The sequence below is a fragment of the Neophocaena asiaeorientalis genome, unplaced genomic scaffold (assembly GCF_003031525.2).
Source record: "Neophocaena asiaeorientalis asiaeorientalis breed wild unplaced genomic scaffold, Neophocaena_asiaeorientalis_V1.1 scaffold279, whole genome shotgun sequence".
In the NCBI taxonomy this organism is placed as follows: Eukaryota; Metazoa; Chordata; class Mammalia; order Artiodactyla; family Phocoenidae; genus Neophocaena; species Neophocaena asiaeorientalis.
In genome coordinates, this window is record NW_020175024.1 from 1,140,151 (window position 1) to 1,160,167 (window position 20,017).

General features: G+C 48.2%; 1 protein-coding gene and 1 non-coding gene across 2 annotated transcripts in view; both read left to right on the plus strand.

Moving 5' to 3' along the window:
* LOC112411691 (retinoic acid receptor beta-like) overlaps positions 1-20,017 on the plus strand; it is a gene marked incomplete at its 3' end in the record, with an annotated part of 407,505 nt that overhangs the window by 380,333 nt on the left and 7,155 nt on the right. The window contains exon 4 of the mRNA XM_024762944.1: positions 19,436-19,596. Coding sequence (XP_024618712.1) covers positions 19,436-19,596 — 161 coding nt within the window. The remainder of the gene's footprint in view (positions 1-19,435; positions 19,597-20,017) is intronic.
* On the plus strand, positions 9,759-9,831 carry TRNAG-CCC (transfer RNA glycine (anticodon CCC)). Its single transcript has one exon. It is a non-coding gene; the product is annotated as a tRNA-Gly (tRNA).

Here is a 20,017-nt window from a genome sequence, read left to right on the forward strand (position 1 = left end):
TTTTTTTTTTTTTTTTTTATTCCTTAGCTGAAGCTTCCCGGGGATAGAAATTCAGTTCTCTGCGTCAAACCTCAAGTATGTGGCTCTGAGCCGTGCCGGGAATGGTGACGATGCCTTGCTTTCTTTTCCAGATGAGTCTCTGCAGAAATAAATACCTGAGAATTAAAGTGTTGTAGGCCAGGAGGAAGATTCTTGTGAACTCAGTAGGATTTCAGCAGTCCTTCCCAGACGAAGACGATTTGGGCTGATCTGTTTGTATTGAGACACTGTTCACTAGGGGAGGGTGAAGTTGGCCACGATTCCGGCCACCACTTCACACACTGAGGTGGACGAGGTGGGCAGGTGGGGCTAGTTCTGCTGTTTCATTTTTCACATTTTCTTTTAATCACACGTGTGGCCTGCGAGTCACCCCTCGATGGCATTCAGGGAAGCCAAGGCCAAGGAGAAAAATTCCTTAATTATAGTCCTCGTTGCATTCTTGTTATTAACACTAATCTTTTCTTTAAAGGAAACGGTTTCGAGAATTCTTTGATGAGCAGCGTGGTTTGGAGCTAGAACTGGGTTTCAGTTCTGGCAGCTAGGTGGCATTTAGCCTCTGTTTCCTCCTGTGCAGACTGGGGACTCATAGTATCTCCTCCCAGTTAGGGTGACAGATAATGCATGTCTAGCACTTGACGCAGCCCGGGGAAGACACCCCCCCCTCCCCGACGGGGTGGGGCTGGTCGTGACCCTGATAGTTCCTGTTAAAGAGAAGACACCAGCTCGCAGGCCGCGGCCCCCGAGTTTGGGAAGCTGGTCTGTGACGGAAGATTTTGGGTTGGAATTTCTCCCACCTTTACATTTCAAAGCCAAGGCAAGGAGCAGTGGATATTTTCTCACTGAGCACCCGGGGGTCGTCCGGTCCTGATTCGGGCGCGTCCCGGGAAGGCGTGCAGGGTGGGGTCTGCAGTACACGTGTGGAGTCAGTTCTCCCCTGTGCGCTTTGCCCCCCTCACCGTGGTCTTGCGCCCTCACCCGACTATCCCGCGGACTCGGGGACTCTGGTTCCCTGCGGCATCCCCAGTACCTGGATCAGGGCCTGACACCCAGAGCCGGTGGTCACGGCTCAGGAACTGTCAGTAGTAGCGGGAGTCCGAATGTGTCGAGTGCCAGGTTGCTGCGTGTGCTTCAGATTCAGCTGATTGCCGGAAGTCGGGAACGGGAAGAAAGAAGCCCAGAGGGGTAAGGGGCTCGCCGTCCCTTCCCACGGCCACCGCTCCCGTCAGCAGACTTTCCCTGAGAGCCTGTCTCCACACACTCACGCCTCCAGAGCCGGGACCCAGAGAGCCAGCTGCCCGGCCGCACACACTGCACCGTGCCCTGGGGGCACAGGCCCTCCCCCATCGCGCAGCTCGGCCCTGCCCACAGCCCGGCGCCCTGGACCCCTCACATGGGCCCTCCCCATGGCCCCTCTTCTCTTGATGGGAACTCCTAGCAACCACATGAGTGATGTCTCCACCCAATCATTTCTTCACCATGGACAGAGCTGCCCTTCTAAAAGGCAGCTGTGGTCCTGTTGCTGCCACTGCACCCCCCGGTAAACCTAAACCCCAAGTCTCCTTGGCAAGGTTCGCCGGCCACAGGAGCCGCGGTCCAGCCTGAGCCTGGAACTCAGCCCCGGCCCTATTCTCTGCAGAACTTCAAAGCTGCCCTGTAGCTTCCACGCAGGGTTTCAAACCTGCCCTGTCTTCTGCCGGGAAAGCCCTCCCCGCTTCCCACCTGTGGCCACCTGAAGCCTCCTCCTGCCTGCGCCTGCGTGGGTCTCCGCGTAGACAGTTCCTGCGTGAGTGTGTTAGCCTTCCGGGGAGCCCTCGACAACGGACAGTTGCAGACTCTCTGGGAAATCCACGCAGCCTTTTTCTGTTTGTAGGCATGGGTGGTTTCCCGGATGTCTCTAACAGGTTTGATTCTAGAAAGACAAATTTTCCAGTGCCTGGACCCAAGTTTATTTCCTGGGTTGGGTTTTGAAGTGCTTTCCCTGACCACCTCTTAACCCTCCCCGCCCTCTGGCGGGGCTTCCATCCTATATTGCTCTGCTATAAATGTTCTCTTGAAAGTCACCACTTCCTCAGTCGCCAGACCGTGAACTTTGCTCCCTGTCCGTTCTCTCTGACGCTTGGCGCCATTGGACACTCGGCCAGGCTTCTGCTGCTTCTCCGAATCCTTGTCTCCGTTGGTCACTGTGACTCTGTGATACCCCAGCTTTCGTGCCCTCTGCCCCTCTGCTCCGTCACAGCCTCCCGCCCCCCTCCCCGCCCGCTACAGGCCACACCCAGAGAGCATTTCCGGGTCCACCTCGCTCTCCACTCTCACCCTCCCCTGCCCGTCCCGGCTCCTGACCCCGACAGGCATCTGGGAGGTTCTGATTCCTGAGCCTCTGGGACGGCTGCCTGATTCCTCACTCACCTGCCCTTAAGCCAAGCTCATCATTTTCCTGCCGAGTGTTCAATTCGCTATTCCATCCAAGCTACCTTACTTCTCTCCTCTTTGCCATACCATCGTCATCCGGGAGCCACAGTGAAAATCTCCCTGTGACCTCTAGGGGTCCCCTTCTCCCCTTCCTCCAGCCGTGACCGGGTCCTGCGATTTCCCTCCCGGCGCCACCCTGCACATCCCGCCTTCTTTCTCTTTCCGTGTATCAACCAGTCTTCCCTTCCCACCTGTCTGCAGTCTCCAGTTTTCCCTCTGGTCACACCAGCTGTCCTGCTCTCCTACAGACATGAGGTGGTCATTCATGGAAGGATGTCCTCATGTCCCCCACATGAAGAAGGTTCTTTCCACCCTTTAAAGGACATCACAGAGCTAACTTCCTCGCACGGCTGTGTCGGATCCAACCCTGAGGCCTTGGTCCACACCGTTCTCTTCATCTGGATTGTCTCCCTAACCCTCCAAGTCCTGTCCATATGAACTATTTGTTGAGCATCCCTTCTGGAGGCTCTGTGCACTGGACACCCAGCTCCTGGGGGGCGTGCAGCTCCAGAGCCCTCCCTGGAGGGGTTGTCATGACGCCCACATGCTGAGTCGTCAGCTCCTGCATCTGTGGGACTAGGTACCATCTTAAAACCTACTCCTTAGATTTTGTGTTCCTGTTGTTTAAACACCTGTCTTCTGGCATCTAGCTCACTGAATGATAGTTTCTGTTTAGGTGACTGTATCTTTTACTAGAATGTAAGTCTTTTGAAATGATACCCTTTCACTCTTGTTTCTTGAACATCAATCACAATGTCAGGTACAGTGTAAGTACTCAATAACTATTTGAACAGATAGAGAAATAAATGAATGGATGGATGGACAGATAAATAGATGGACGATGGATGAATGGACAGATAAATTGATGAAATAATAGATGGACAAATGGATGGATAGGCCAATGGACAGATCAATGGAGGAAAGATGGGACATATGGATGGATGGATAGAAGGGTGGACAGATGGATGGACGTAGAAAAAAACCTGCCATTAAGACTGAAATGGTTATCCTCACACCCATTATAACAATTCCTTTAAAAATAACCTTGAGAGCTAAGCCAGCCTTTAAAACACTAACAGTAAGTTTAAATTTATCCATAATTATTAGGAAAGGAGGTTATGGTTAATTGACTAGTCATATCCAATAGTGGGCTAGCATACATCTTATATATGGACCGCTGATTCTCTAAAAGCTCAAATTAATAGAATGCATTTAGAACAAAAGTACTGAACACTGCACTTCCTTTGTGATTCTGAAAACCCTTAGAAACCTTAGTGTTTGCAGGACCCCAGTGAGAATCACTGAGGGGAGTACAGGCTGACATAAACCATTTAAAGGCCTTAAAGTTTTTCATTTAAACTAATATGTAAAATCAACACCCACACGTTCACATGTAGACCATTTCTGTAACGATTTGGATTTCTAAAATGTATTTGACAATATGCAGGTATTTGGCCAACATCAGGCAGACTCGCAGACCATTCGTCTGTCTCTCAGACAAGATTCATCGAGTGTGGCAAGCAATATCTAAAAAGTTGGATCCCAAGGAAGCGAACATGGTCACGTCTGTTTGCTAAGCCAACTTCATGTGGAAAGTCCTGCCGTAAGAAATGAAACCACTGAACATTTAACAGCTGTCCGGTTTACCTCTCTCCATTTTCCCCTAGTCGCTAGTGATGTAGCCCCAGGTGGAGCACTGATCTTGCCGTGGATAAAACTTCTTTCTTCTCCCTCACTTTCTCCACCCCTTCCTCTACATTTTCCTTCTTTACTTTATTCCTATCTACTTATCCTGCTGTCTTAGCATTTCACATTTCAAAGCAGTCCATGTACAGCAAACCCTTAGAGTCTACACTACCTATCATGTACATTTTATTGAGGGAGAAACCATGCTTTATTTGACTCAGAAACTTCAGTAGCTACAGGACTCAATAAATGTTTGGTGAATAAGCAAATCGGTGTAGGACTCCCACTGGTTTCGTACCATTACACTGTGTTGCACTCATTTACATGTCTAAATATATATTACGAACCCTGTGTATGATGGAAAAATTCATTTCTCCATTTTTCAGATGGGAAACTGAGGCTCAGGAACATTAAGAGACCACCCTGAGTTTGCACAGTTAGTAAATGAAGGGCTGAAATTTGGGCCTTCGGAATTTTACCCCAATGTCATCCCACTTTTCCAGGGTACGTTTCATGTTATTTAAGACCTGTGGGGAACATGGGTCTTCATTAATTCCATACTTCATGTGTGTTGTCAATAGCCAAGCCATTGAAACAACCTAAGTGTCCATCAACAGAGGAATGGATAAAGAAGATGTGGTACATATATATAATGGAATATTACTCAGCCATAAAAAAGAATGAAATAATGCCATGTGCAGCAACCTGGATGGACCTAGAGATTATCATACTAAGTGAAGTAAGTCAGAAAGAGAAAGACAAATACCATATGACATATGTGGAATCTAAAATGTGATATAAATGAACCTATCTATGAAATGGAAACAGAATCATGGACACAGAGAACAGACCTGTGGCTGCCAAGGCGGAGGGTGCGTGGGAGAGGGATAGATTGGGAGCTTGGGATTAGCAGATGCAAACTATTATATATAGGATGGATAAACAACAAGGTCCTACTGTATAGCACAGGGAACTATATTCAGTATCCTGGGATAAACCATAATGGAAAAGAATATTTAAAAAAAGAAAAAAAAAATATATATATAACTGAATCACCTTGCTGTATAGCAGTAATTAACAAACATTGTAAATCAACTATACTTCTATTAAAAAATACATAAATGATTTGTTTAAAAAAAGAAATTACAATCTTGTAAAGTTTTAGTGCAGTATCAAGAATATCCACAATTATTTGCTAAGTCTATTAAAATACACCTCCCTTTTCTTTCTTATATTCCATGAAAAGAACATATTACAAGAGACTAAATGCAGAGGCAGATACGAAAACCTAGCTGACTTCTAGTAAACTAGAAATTAGGGAGAAAAAAAATTATGTGTGTTGTAACAGATGCGGGCAGGATTTTGAACCTTGAATTGAAGGAATGACAAATTGTTTTCTTTTTTGCCTTAATTGCTGAATAAACACAACCACTGATTCAGATATATCATGTGTGAAAGAGCATGTGGGCGTGTGCTACTGCTGTGTAACCCATCCTTTACAAAGACTGTATGTGTTAGCTATCGCTGTGTAACAAACCACCCCAAAGCTCAGTGGCTTGACACAGTAAGCATTTGTTATTGATCACAAAACCATGGATCAGCAGGGTGGAACTTCTGGGCTCACTGGGCCCTCTCATAAGTCTGTGGTCAGCTGCAGCATGGGTGGCAGTACTGCCCATCTTGCCTGAGTGCTCTCCCAGGTTCAGGGCTAGGCTGGCTCTAGGTTGATTTAGGACCATTTTGGCTGGGCTGCTGGTCTCTCCTCCAGCAGGCTAGCCCGGGCTTGTTCCCACACAGGGGTGATGCTCTAAGAGGGACCAGCACAGGATCTCTCTGGGCCTAGGCTGGCACAACGTGACTACCACTGGTTTCTGTCAGTGAGAGTGCATCACAGGCCAGCCCAGATACAGGGGTTGGGGAGCAGTCTCCACCTTTGGATGGAGGAGCTGGGGCATCACAGTGCAGAGGGCGTCCACAGGTGGAGCACTGGGGCATCATTTTTTTTTTAACATCTTTATTAGAGTATAATTGCTTTACAATGGTGTGTTAGTTTCTACTGTGTAACAAAGTGAATCAGCTATACACATACATATATCCCCATATCCCCTCCCTCCTGCGTCTCCCTCCCACCCTCCCTATCCCACCCCTCTAGGTGGCCACATAGCACCGAGCTGATCTCCCTGTGCTATGCGGCTGCTTCCCACTAGCTATCTATTTTACATTTGGTAGTGTATATATGTCCATGCCACTCTCTCACTTTGTCCCAGCTTACCCTTCCCCTTCCCTGTGTCCTCAAGTCCATTCTCTAGTAGGTTTGCATCTTTATTCCTGTCTTGCCCCTAGGTCCTTCATGACCATTTTTTTGCTTGTTTTTTAGATTCCATATATATGTGTTAGCATACAGTATTTGTTTTTCTCTGACTTACTTCACTCTGTATGACAGACTCCAGGTCCATCCACCTCACTACAAATAACTCAATTTCGTTTCTTTTTATGGTTGAGTAATATTCCATTGTATATATGTGCCACATCTTCTTTATCCATTCATCTGTTGGTGGACACTTAGGTTGCTTCCATGTCCTGGCTATTGTAAATAGAGCTGCAATGAACATTGTGGTGCATGACTGTTTTTGAATTATGGTTTTCTCAGGATATATGCGGAGTATGGGATTACTGGGTCATATGGTAGTTCTATTTTTAGTTTTTTAAGGAACCTCCATACTGTTCTCCATAGTGGCTACATCAGTTTACATTCCCACCAACAGTGCAAGAGGGTTCCCTTTTCTCCACACCCTCTCCGCACTGGGGCATCTTTAGGTGAGCAGCCCTTCCTGGCACTGCACTCCTGCTGCCCGGTTCTGAGGGCTTGTTGAGGGGTCCTGTGGCCCCAGGGGAATCACTGAGGCCGTGTCTCAGAACTTTCTCCAAGCTAAGTGCCTCATTTCTATTTTTTAATTAATTAATTAATTTATTTATTTATTTTTGGCCATGTTGGGTCTTCTTTGCTGTGTGCGGGCTTTCTCTAGTTGTGGCAAGCGGGAGCTACTCTTCATTGCAGTGCACGGGCTTTTCATTGCGGTGGCTTCTCTTGTTGCAGAGCACGGGCTCTAGGCGTGTGGGCTTCAGTAGTTGTGGCATGTGGGCTGAGTAGTTGTGGCTCGCAGGCTCTAGGGCGCAGGCTCAGTAGTTGTGGCACACCAGCTTAGTTGCTCAGTGGCATGTGGGATCTTACCAGACCAGGGCTTGAACCTGTCTCCCCTGCATTTAACCACTGCACCACCAGGGAAGTCCCCTCATTTCTATTTTAAGAAATGTTTTAAAAGGGAAAATAGGAGAATGTCAACCAGAACTGCAATTCATTTTCTGAAAATTAATTGGGTTTAGAGGACCATAGGAGTGAAAACTTTGGCTGCTAGAATTGATCTTTTTTTTTTCCATTGGAGTATAGTTGATTTACAGTGTTGTGTTAGTTTCTGCTCTACAGCAAAGTGAATCCATTATACATATACATATATCCACTCTTTTTAAATTCTATTCCCATATAGGTCATTACATAGAATTGAGTAGAGTTCCCTGTGCTATACAGTAGATCCTTATTAGTTATCTATTTTATATATAGTAATGTGTGTATGTCAATCCCAGTCACCCAATTTATCCCTCCCCCTCCCTTATCCCCTGGTAACCATAGTTTGTTTTCTACATCTGTGACTCTGTTTCTGTTTTGTAAATAAGTTCATCTGTACCCTTTTTTTAGATTGCACATATAAGTGACATCATAGGATATTTTTCTTTCTGTGTCTGACTTACTTCACTTAGTATGACAATCTCTAGGTCCATCCATGTTGCTGCAAATGGCATTATTTCATTCTTTTTTATGGCTGAGTATTATTCCATTGTATATATGTACCACATCTTCTTTATCCATTCCTCTGTGGATGGACATTTAGGTTGCTTCCGTGTCCCGGCTATTATAAATAGTGCTGCAGTGAACATTGGGGTGCATGTATTTTTTTTCAGTTATGGTTTTCTCTGGGTATATGCCCCTGAGTAGGATTGCTGGATCATATGGTAGTTCTATTTTTAGTTTTTAAAGGAACCTCCATATTGTTCTCCATAGTGGCTGCACCAATTTACATTCCCACCAACAGTGTAGGAGGGTTCCCTTTTCTCCACATCCTCTGCAGCATTTATCGTTTGTAGATTTTTTTTGTTGATGGCCGCCATTCTGACCCATGTGAGGTGATACCTCATTGTAGTTTTGATTTGCATTTCTGTAATAATTAGTGACGTTGAGCATCTTTTCATGTGCTTTTTGACCATTTGTATGTCTTCTTCCGAGAAATGTCTATTCAGATCTTCCACCCATTTTTTGATTGGGTTATTTGTTTTGATATTGAGCTGCATGAGCTATTAGTATATTTTTATATTTTGGAGATTAATCCCTTGTCGGTTGCTTCATTTGCAAATATTTTCTCCCATTCTGAGGGTTGTCTTTTTATTTTGTCTATGGTTTCCTTTGCTGTGCAAAAGCTGTTAAGTTTAATTAGATCCCATTTGTTTATTTTTGTTTTTATTTTCATTACTCTAGGAGATGGGTCAAAAAAGATCTTGCTGCAATTTATGTCAAAGAGTGTTCTGCCTATGTTTTTCTCTTAGAGTTTTATAGTATCTGGCCTTTCATTTAGGTCTTTAATCCATTTTGAGTTTGTTTTTGTGTGTGGTGTTAGGGAGTGTTCTACTTTCATTCTTTTACATGTAGCTGTCCAGTTTTCCCAGCACCACTTATTGAAGGGGCTGTCTTTTCTCCATTTATACTCTTGCCTCCTTTATCAAAGATAAGGTGACCATAGGTGCTTGGGTTTATCTCTGGGCTTTCTATCCTGTCCCATTGATGTACATTTCTGTTTTTGTGCCAGTACCATACTGTCTTGATTACTGTAGCTTTGTAGTATAGTCTGAAGTCCTGGAGTCTGATTCTTCCAGCTCCGTTTTTCTTTCTCAAGATTGCTTTGGCTGTTCGGGGTCTTTTGTGTTTCCGTACAAATCTTGATGGAGGTTGTTGTTTAAGATATGACAGCCTGTAACTTGCTGTGAAGAATGTATGTGACACAGAGCAGGATACAGGCTCATCTGAAACAGTCTGCTGGGAAATTTCTTTTTGTTATGTGAAGCCCCCCACCCCACCTCACCATCAGATACTGCTTTGAATGAAGTCTTTGTCTTCATGAAAAAAATCTAAAGGGTTATACCAACACCTCTGCTCAGTCATGTCACTCTGGATACATGGCCCTTATTTTAAGACTCTAGATTCCTGACTCTCAGACTGCCTGCAGTTTTACCGAGTCAAAAAGACCCGCCAAACAGCCTCTCCGACACAAGAGGGCAGGTTGAGCTCTGCAGAGCGAACTTCAGCTTATATAATAAAGCATGTCCTGCCCATGAAAATGGTTTATGGCAGTGGGGACTGAACTGTCCTTTTCTAAGCTGGCAGTTTTTACAGACGAGGTGAGTTGATCATGCAGTGGGTGTGAGTTTACTCCTGATTAAAAGGCAAATGGGGGACTTCCCTGGTGGCACAGTGGTTAAGGCTCTGCACTCCCAATGCAGGGGGCCCAGGTTCAATCCCTGGTCAGGGAACTAGATGCTACATGCATGCCGCAACTAAGGAGCCAGTGAGCCACAACTAAGGAGACTGCTGGCCGCAACTAAGAAGCACACCTGCTGCAACCAATACCCGGTGCAACGAAATAAATAAAATAAATATTAAAACCAAAAAGGTAAAGGACCACAGCCTTGGTGTCTTCAGTTTCCATTTTTTAGCATCTAGTTTTATAGCATCAGTAAAGTCCTTCATCTCAGCCCTGATCATACTGGATGACTCTGCCACAGACAGAGCCAGGGAGACACCACCACCAGTGGATAGAGTTCGTGAGAGCCATCCTTTGTCAGGGCCCCTTGCTGCCAGAGGCAATGAGCAGAGAAGGACCACGGGTGGTGGAGGAAGGCATCCAGAGGCCGCCTGCACTTTCTCGACTGCTCATGACCAAGTGCTTACTTTTATGCATAAGGCAGGAGTGTTTGTCTCCAGAGTTAAACTTAGGATATTTCCTATAGTTCATCCAAGACTCTTCTCCAAAGGAAAGGATTTGCCCCTTATAGCAGAGCCTCTAAACTCCAAGTCTCCCTGCAAGAATGCCCACCACCCTGGGCCTGCTGAAGATAAACGTGGCCGCACCAGGCTGCCCCCACCAGCCCCGACAGAGGAGGAAAGTGTTTGGGATTATGCGACAGAAGGAGCGCAGTTCCCTCGAGAGGAGATCACATCTCCATAAGTAAAAGCAACCAGTGAGAGGAAAGTGTGTTTAAAATCATTTGGAAAGTTTTGTTAGTAGAATATACCACTTTAACTAAAAGAAGTATTTGGCCTTTGTACATTCTGATATTTGGGGATTTTCTGTAAGTGCTTGGAATAACTTGAAGAAGCTGAGCTAGGCTGGTCGATCCTGGTTAAACTCTCAGCATGCTGTGTCCAGACTGTTCCCCCCAAGACTTGCATATTTAATATTCTCTAAAAATTCTAAGTATGCTCCCTTGCTCGGCCACCACGAGTGCCATCCCGTTCCGTACACTTTGCGTTTGTGCTGGGCCCACATCACCCTCTGAAATCCCTGCACATAGGCTGCCACGTGGCAGACTAGAGCGGTCCCTGGAGGATGCTATTTTGACCTCCATTTCAAAACCCCAAAATCAAGGTCCAGGCACAGGGGCTGAATTCATTTAACAGACTCTCATGGGTGCCCTGCCCTCAGCCTGGTCCAGAGGCGTGTGTCTTGGTAGCAGTGGAGAAAACTTAGCTGCGACCTCACTCACTAACCTCCTTTCTCTGTGTATTTGTTCAAATTTCTACGAGCGCCTCCGTGGCTATTGCTGAATCGGGAGAAAGACGCAGTCTCCACCGTGCGAGAGATTCTGACATTAGGGCTGTTTCACTCACCCCAACCCACGCAAGGTCACAGTAGGACCTGCTCTGTTAATTGCTTGAGTCCCAACCGCAAATCCTGAAATTATGGGAAAGTATTTCTCTACTAGTTACAGATCCACCTGCCTTCAAGTTCACGTGTATAATTAGTTCAGAAAATGATGTTTAAACTGAGATGAAACTACATCTGTATGTTAGTTAGAGACCCTCCCCTGCTCACGGCAAGCAGATAGCTCTCATCACCGACTGTGGTCCATTATTCTTATAGTTAGTAAGGAGGTGAAAAGTCAAGTTGAAGGAATTCCAGACTTTAATATTCAAACAAGAATAAATAGACCATTATGCTTCCTTTGCTAGACTGACTATAGAGAATTTTAATGGACAAAATCACTGTTGATTGTATTTTCCTTTCCTTTTTTTTTTTTGATGTGAAAGAATTTCTAGTGAAGCGTTGTTTCCTCTCTTCCTAAATCCAAGTGAAGTTTCTGAATTCCGCATGTTTCCTGCATTACATTTTTATTGTGTGCCTAGGAATCAATATTCCAGAGACGCACACAAGCGCGCGCATTGAAATGAACATGACTTCATTTATTTTCATGATTAGACATTCAAAAACAGTGCTTGGGTGTCTGCTTTCATATTCACAGGTCGAGATCTGTACATCAGAGGTATTTGTATAAGTGACACTTTTATTACGTTCATTTCATTTGCAATATGATAGTGGATCGTAAATATGTTACTTCTATGCCACCAAATCTGATTTGTGGCACTTAGCCCTCACAAGGAGAATACTTGATATCTCCTGAAGCACCTTTCGTCCAGGAAGCGCTTTGCAGACACGGGGCCGGGCTCTACCAGGTGTGTCAGTCACACTCGTGAGGCTTTGCATGCCTCCCGCTTTATCGGCTGCACTGTTGGGGCCGAGAGTGGCCATGAGTCCCTTTCAGGCCCGGAGCTGATGACGCGACCTTTAATTTCTGGAAGAAAGAGGCTCAGGTGAGCTCTGCGTTGCTGTGCCCAGGCCCTGATGGCCGACAGAGCTCCACATCTGTCACATGCTTACGCTTCACCATGGGCCAGACGATGTATCAAGCCCTGGGGACGCAGACACGAGTAAAATATGGCCCTTGCCTTCCTGATGCTCACAGACTAGGAGGGGAGGGCCATGTGGAAGAGTAATTGCCCCCCTACACCGTGATGGGGCACTGATGCAGAGGTGACAGTAGGTGCCCTCCTCCTGCCCCCCCCCGCCCCGGCCCTCCCAGGGATGCACCGTGCCTGAAAGCAGTTGTCAAACCCCCAGGCACGTCGCAGGACTGGGCACATGCCAGCCAGTTGCAGTCGGGCTGAAAGAAGAGACCACCCCTCACACATCGCAGGCGGCCTTCAGGGCTGAGCACCTCCCACCCCAGACTTGCGGAGAAGAGCATGGCGGGCTCCCCACCTACCAGCGCATCCCTCCATCCTTCCCCCCTCCCCCGCTCCCCTTTCTCCAGCATCAGTTCCCGATCCTGGACCACCCGCCGCCCCCTACACACACAACACACAGGCACACGTGCACACACACAGTGCTCCTGCAGCCTCCTTCACGACACTCACCACATCGTGGCGTCACATATGAGTGCGACAGATACGGCTGAGGGCCCCGGGGCCAGGTTGTCTGAGTTCAGAGTTCACGCCACATCACTTAACAGGAGGGGGCAGGTTACTTACTTTCCTGTGCCTCAGTTTTCTCATGTGCAAAATGGGCATAGTAATGATACTTCCCTGTCAGGCGGCTGTGAGCGTTGAATGACCTAATATGAATAAATGGCTTCACCGAGCGCCCAGAGCTGCTGGGAAACTGTATTAGCCTTTTCAGTCTTATCGTAATTAACACTTTAGGGACTTCCCTGGAGGTCCAGTGGTTAGGACTCAGAGCTTTCACTGCCATGGCACGGGTTCAATCCCTGGTTGGGAAAGTAAGGTCCAGCAGGCCGTGCAGCGTGGCCAAAACAAAACAACCCACAAAAAACAAAAGAACACTCTAGTACTGGAGTCTCAGTATCTGTAGTAATAGTGAGGCCAACAGTCCTATCACTGTCACTGCTATCACATGATTCATGTCTGTCTCCCAGCATGAGTGAGCCCCGAGGCAGCAGAAGCCAGCTGTGTGGTCTCCACTCCATCCCCACGGCAGATGGCACAGAGGCTCACAAAACATTTGGTGAATGAACGAATGGACAAAGCAGTGGTGCACCTGCTCACGTGGTGCCGCTACCAGCCGCCTTCTCTGAAAGCATCATTGCCCCTTACAGCCACGGACCCACAGCGCTGCCCACAGGTCCACTCATGTCCACGTGGAAGGGCTTCCATCCTCCTTCCTGTGTGACTAGCGCACAGAAGCTTCACAGGAGACTCACCCTTCTCACCCAGCCCACCATCCATCGAGGAGAGAGGCTGTAAGAGGGGCCGGCAACTCTGGGGTGGGGAGCGATCAGATCCCCAGGCCCCGCAGCAACTGTGGGTGGCCCCCTGCCCCGCACTGCAGCCCTGCACCGGGGCAAGCTCCTGCCCCGCCCTGGCAGCTGCTGACATGCGTCCCCCGAGACAGGACAGAGACGCCTCCCCAGCCCTGCACCGCTTCATCCCTAGCACGGGGAGGGCCCTGTGATGGTCTCCTCTCTGACCTGGCTGCCGCAGCCCAGCAGAGCCACTGCCCAGGAGCTTGGCCTGGCCCCACCGTCTCAGCTCCAGGCTCACCCCTGCCCTTCCTTTGCCATGCTGAGCAGTACAGTGATCAAGCCTCCGTGTGCCAGGGTCCCATCCCGGCTCCATCCTTTCTGTTTGTGTGACCTTGGGCAGGTTCTTAACCATTTTGGGACTCAGTGTTCTCATCTGTACAACGGGGATAATGGTACCTACCCCATGGGTTCTTCATGAGGGTCAAATGAGTTTATTTATAAAAAAGCATTTAGAATAGTGACTGGATATAGAAGGCATCCCTTATTCTGGACGTTCTGGCAGCCGTCCGCCCGCCTGGCCCAGATACCACATCTGTGCTCCACAGCAGTTCAAAACCATTGAGCAAAGCAAAATGCTGAAGCCAGTGTTTAGAGAATCCATCCATCAACTTAGGAGCCTCTACATAATTGGGGTGTTATCACCCACGGGGTGGCTGCAATTTGCAGTTGCTGAGGAGTCTGCGATAGTCCCAGGAATCCTTTGGTGATCGACACAGTTGGGGGCTGGGGACTTTGCTTGGGGAGGGCAGGAGCCGTCTGGAAGGGAGCTCGAGGTTATGCACTTGTCCTCTGGCAACCAGTCAGCCGCTGAGAATGCCGCAGGCTTGGGCCCCGGAGCGCAACAGATGGAGCTCTGGCTTTGCAAATGAGGAGTGCCCCCCGACCCGGTGCCCTGCGGCACTCTCTGAGGTCCCCTTCCCACCTCACCTCTGCTTTCTGCCTGGGTGCAGGTGCTCAGTGGTGGCAGCTCACAGAGCATAACCCTCTAGAGCTGTGGTTGCTCCTCTGAGTTTAATTTTCCAGGGGGCCGTGGGTGGGCCGGGCGGCAGTGGATGACGCTCAGGCGTGCTGGGGATGGACTGCAGGTACTGTGCGTACCCCCTGTCTTTGCTTTTGTGTGTCTTCCACTGAAATCTTGATGAGTTTCAAACAGGGTGACCTTGGGCCTTGGGTTTCTAGAGTGTAGACATGAAATGATAATGCCCACCACTCCTGGTTCGCTGTGGAATTTAGAGAGCGAGAATTCTTCAGTTACGTGAAGGAGGGGCTGGCCCTCGCTGAGACGTCGGTGAGCAGCATTGCTGCCGCGGGTGAGTCAGGCGGTCCGGGTGCCATCGTGGTCAAATCAGGTCCAAGTGTTGGTGTGGCCTCCCACCGGGGCTTTGAGTTTTTGTGGTTGTTCTTGTTGTTTTAAGATACAATTCACATAGCATAATATTAATCCCTTTAAAGTATACAGTCCAGTGGTTTGTAATATAGTCACACGGTTGTCCGGCTTTACTGCTGTCTAATTCTGGAATATTTTCATCTCCCCAGAAGGAACCCTGGGCCCAACTGGAGTTACTTTCCGTCCCCTCACTCCCACCCCAGCCTTTGGCAACCACCGACCTGCTTTCTTTCTATGAATTAGCTTATCGTGAACATCTCCTAAGAATAGAACCATACAATACGTGGCCTTTTGTGACTTGCTTTTTTTCACTGACATCATGTTTTCAAGGTTCATCCATGTTGTAACATGTATCTGAATTGCATTCCTTTTTGTGGCCAATAATATTCCACTGTCTGGATAGACCAGTTCTGTTCCTCTGTTCATCAGTGGATGGGCACGTGGGCTGTTTGGAATCACGCTGCTCTGAACGTTTGTGTGCAGGTTTGCATGGATCGCACGCTTACGTTTGTGAGGACCTGCCAAACTGTTCTCCTCTGAGCTCTGTTTCAGAAGGACCATCTTACTCAGACAGGACTTTAGTGTTAGCTGAAGGAGAGGGTTCTCGGCAGGGCCAGGAGGGGGCAGGGGGGCAGGGGGGCTTGCAACCTGCCCTCAGAGCCACGGTGCTCACAAGGCCTCCGGCCGCGGCCTCCCCATCGAACGCAGATGCCCACTGCCTTGGGCTTGTCTCCCCTGTGCTGACCGTGTTCTCTGCGTTCTCCCCACTTTATTTTTTTTAATTTATCTTATTGAAGTATAGTTGATTTACACTGCTGTTACTTTCTGCTGTACAGCAAGGTGATTCATATATATATATATATATATATATTCTTTTCCATTATGGTTTATCCCAGGATGTTGAATATAGCTCCCTGTGCTTGTTGTTTATCCGTTCTCTGTATAATAGTTTGCATCTGCTAATCCCAAACTCCCAGTCCTTCCCTCCCCCAACCCCCTTCCCCTTGGCAACCACCAGTCTGTTCTCTATGTCCATGAGTCCACTTCTGTTTTGTAGATAGGTTCATTTGTGTCATATTTTAGATTCTATATGTAAGTGATATCATATGGTATTTGTCTTTCTCTGACTTACTTCACTCAGTATGATAATCTCTAGGTCCATCCATGTTGCTGCAAATGGCATTATTTCATTCTTTTTATGGCTGAGTAATATTCCATTGTATATATGTGCCACATCTTCTTTATCTGTTCCTCTGTCGATGGACATTTAGGTTGCTTCCATGTCTTGGCTATTGTAAATAGTGCTTCTGTGAACATAGGGGTGCATGTATCTTTTCGAACTAGTTTTCTCCGAATATATTCCCAGGAGTAGGATTGCTGGATCATATGGCAACACTATTTTTAGTTTTTTGAGGAACCTCCATCCTGTTTTCCATGGTGGCTGTGCGACTTTACATTCCTGCCAACATCGTTAGAGGGTTCCCTTTTCTCCACACCCTCTCCAGCATTTGTTATTTGTAGACTTTTTGATGATGTATAAGTCTGATTAGTCCCATTTGTTTATTTTTGCTTTTATTTCTATTGCCTTGGAAGACTGAACTAAGAAAACATTGGTTTGGTTTATGTCAGAGAATATTTTGCCTATGTTTTCTTCTAGGAGTTTTATGATGTCGTGTCTTATGTTTAAGTCTTTAAGCCATTTTTTATTTTTTGCAATATATGTTTTATTTATTTATTTTTGGCTGCATTGGATCTTCGTTGTTGTGTGCGGGCTTTCTCTAGTCGCAGTGAGCAGGGTCTACTCTTCATTGCAGTGCACAGGCTTCTCATTGCGGTGGCTTCTCTTGTTATGGAGCATGGGCTCTAGGCGCACAGGCTTCAGTAGTTGTGGTGCATGGGCTTAGTTGCTCTGCAGCATGTGGGATCTTGCTGGACCGGGGCTCGAATCCATGTCCCCTGCATTGGCACACGGATTCTTAACCACTGTGCCACCAAGGAAGTCCCCTTTAAGCCATTTTGAGTTTATTTTCGTGTATGGTGTGAGGGTGTCTTCTAACTTCATTGACTTACATGCGGCTGTCCAACTTTCCCAGCACCACTTGCTGAAGAGACTGTCTTTTCTCCACTGTACTTTAGTGCCTCCTTTGTTAAAGATTAATTGTCCATAGGTGTGTGGGTTTATTTCTGGGCTGTCTATTCTGTTCCATTGATCGACATATCTGTTTTTGTGCCAATACCACACTGTTTTGATTAATGTAACTTTGTAGTATTGTCTGAAGTCCTGGAGGGTTATGCCTCCTGCTTTGTTCTTTTTCCTCAGGACTGCATTGGCGATTCTGGGTCTTCTGTGGCTCCATATAAATTTTAGGATTATTCTAGTTCTGTGAAAAAGGTCATGGGTAATTTGATAGGGATCACCTTAAATCTGTAGATTGCTTTGGGTGGTATGGCCATTTTAACAATATTAATTCTTCCAATCCAAGAGCATGGGATATATTTCCATTTCTTTGAATCATCTTCAATTTCCTTTATTAATGTTTTATAGTTCTCAGTATATAAGTCTTTCACCACCTTGGTCAGGTTTATTCCTAAGTATTTTTTTTTAATTTTTTTGATGTGATTTCAAAAGAGATTTTTTTTTTTTTTTTTACTTTTGCATTCTCCCTGCTTTAAACCATGCTGCCCTCACCTGTGTCCTGTACCTGTGGGAGTGGTTTGGGCACACAGCTAGCCTTCCTGTGAGGCTGAGATACCTCAAACTGTCTTTATGCACTCGTCCTAGTCCTGGAAATGTTCTGAGCCAAAGAACAGTGTCATTTCAGAGTCCTGGAGAAGAAAATCACAGGTTTTCTTCTCAAATGCGTCCACTTGGTTACAAACAAGCGAGTGGACACGAGGAAGGGTCGTGCCAGCTGGGTAGTCATGGGCACATCCCTTAGCCTCTCTGAGGCTTCGTTTCTTTGTCTGTAAAATGGGTTTAAAATTGCCTACCTGGGAAGGGGATGAAGTGAGGCACTGTAGACATGGCTCCCAGTACGATGCTGAAGATACTCAGAAATACCCTCCCCACTGCAGGTGTGAGGCGCTTATACGGACCACGGGGTTTTTCAGTACCACTCACCCCCCCTCCCTTTTCCCTCCCTCCCCATCTCTTTCCTTTCACCTTTTCTCCTCTCCCTGCGCCTGTGCCTTGCTTTTACCCTGCCCTCAGCTCCTGCCCCAGGCGGCCTTGTGGTCCTCACAGTGTGGACCCAGACCCAGGAACCTGCCAGCTCTCAGATCGCCCGGGGCTCTCAGGAAGGACCAGGCCGAATCCTCTTAGAGCGGATCAGATCATGCCCTGGGTCGTTTGCAGCACAGACTCCCAGGTCAGGGTGGTGGCAGACACAGCAGGCAGTGTCCAGCCTGGCAACCCTGGGTCCCCGGGCAGTGCGGGTTGCATGACCTAGTTTTATCTGTCAGCCTCCCTGGGTCCCAGGTTCCTTCCCCAGGAGACCCTTGCCTGAGCCAGAGCTCTGAGTGCCCCTCGAATCTGTGTCATCTGAGAGGCTGTGCTGTGGGACGACCACCCAGCATGGAGGCCAAGACCATGCCCATGAGGTCCAGGGCCAGACAAAGTGTGGGGATGAGGGCTGCGGGCAGATAAAGGATGAATGAATGAACAGCTTTCCAGGCTGAGGGGTCATGATGCATAGATTATTACTTTTTAAAACTGTAAGTAATAAAAGACTATATGACTAATACAGAAAGTTTAGGAAGCAGAAAAACATGAAGGGACAACACCCCAAATCCCGTCCCCTTGGAGATGAATTGCTTCGAAAGTGCCAGTTAAGGGAATTCCCTGGTGGTCCAGTGATTAGGACTCTGTGCTCTCACTGCTGAGGGCCCAGGGTCGATCCCTGGTGGGGGAACTAAGATCCCACAAGGTGGGGCCAAAAAAAAAAAAAAAAGGTGCCAGTTAATTCAGAAAACTGAAAAGCAAAAAAATGAACCAAAAGGCCCAGCTAGGAATCCCTGGCTCCATTCTGGGACGTGTCTCCCAGGAAAAAGGGGTTTCCCTGTAGCGCCTTTCAGGCCATCCACTCTGGAACTGCGGGGAACCTGCCCGGAAAAATTCTTCCAGGAACGAGTCCAGATAGGAAGTTCCCTCCGAACAAACAGGCTCTAGGCCCTCTGGGTGAGCTGAGCTCTCCTTAGGAACCAGCTGGCGGCTGCAGCGTAGACAGACAAGTCCCCCGGCAGCCACCCCCTCGCCTCGGGAGATGTGCTGGTCGTATCTCCTGCCCCCGACCCCCATCCCTTCCCAGGCAGCATCGGGTAGCGCAGCCCTGGCCACGAATGACCCTGGTCTGTCTGCTCTCTCGTCTGCAGCGGTCAGGAATGACAGAAACAAGAAAAAGAAGGAGCCTTCGAAGCAGGAATGCACGGAGAGCTACGAAATGACGGCCGAGCTGGACGATCTCACGGAGAAGATCCGGAAAGCCCACCAGGAAACCTTCCCCTCGCTCTGCCAGCTGGGCAAGTACACCACGGTGAGAGGCCCCGCCCACCCCGCCGCGCACGCGCACTCGCACTCGCACTCGCACTCGCACTCGCACGCAGACGCACGTGCGCACGCTCCCCGCCCCGACTCTGGCAGGCCCGAGCAGAGGAAGGAGACGCCGCGGCCAGTCCTCCGGGCTGGGGTCGCAGCAGCCGCCGAGTAGGGTGGGCGTTTCCTCCCGCTTGGTCAGGACGTACAGGTTGGGCACGTGCGAGGCTCCGGGCCAGGGTGAGTGAGACGTGGCTGCTGCTCGCGGGGACCCACAGCCACGTGAAGTGGCTGAGGAGGGCCAGGGAGGCGGCCGGGGGTTCCGGCGGCGGACACCGGTGCGGAGCCTAGCGGGGACGGAGGGCCGAGCTGAGCCTTTCACGGTCCCCGCTCCAGCTGGAAGAGCCCGCCCTGGGGACTGG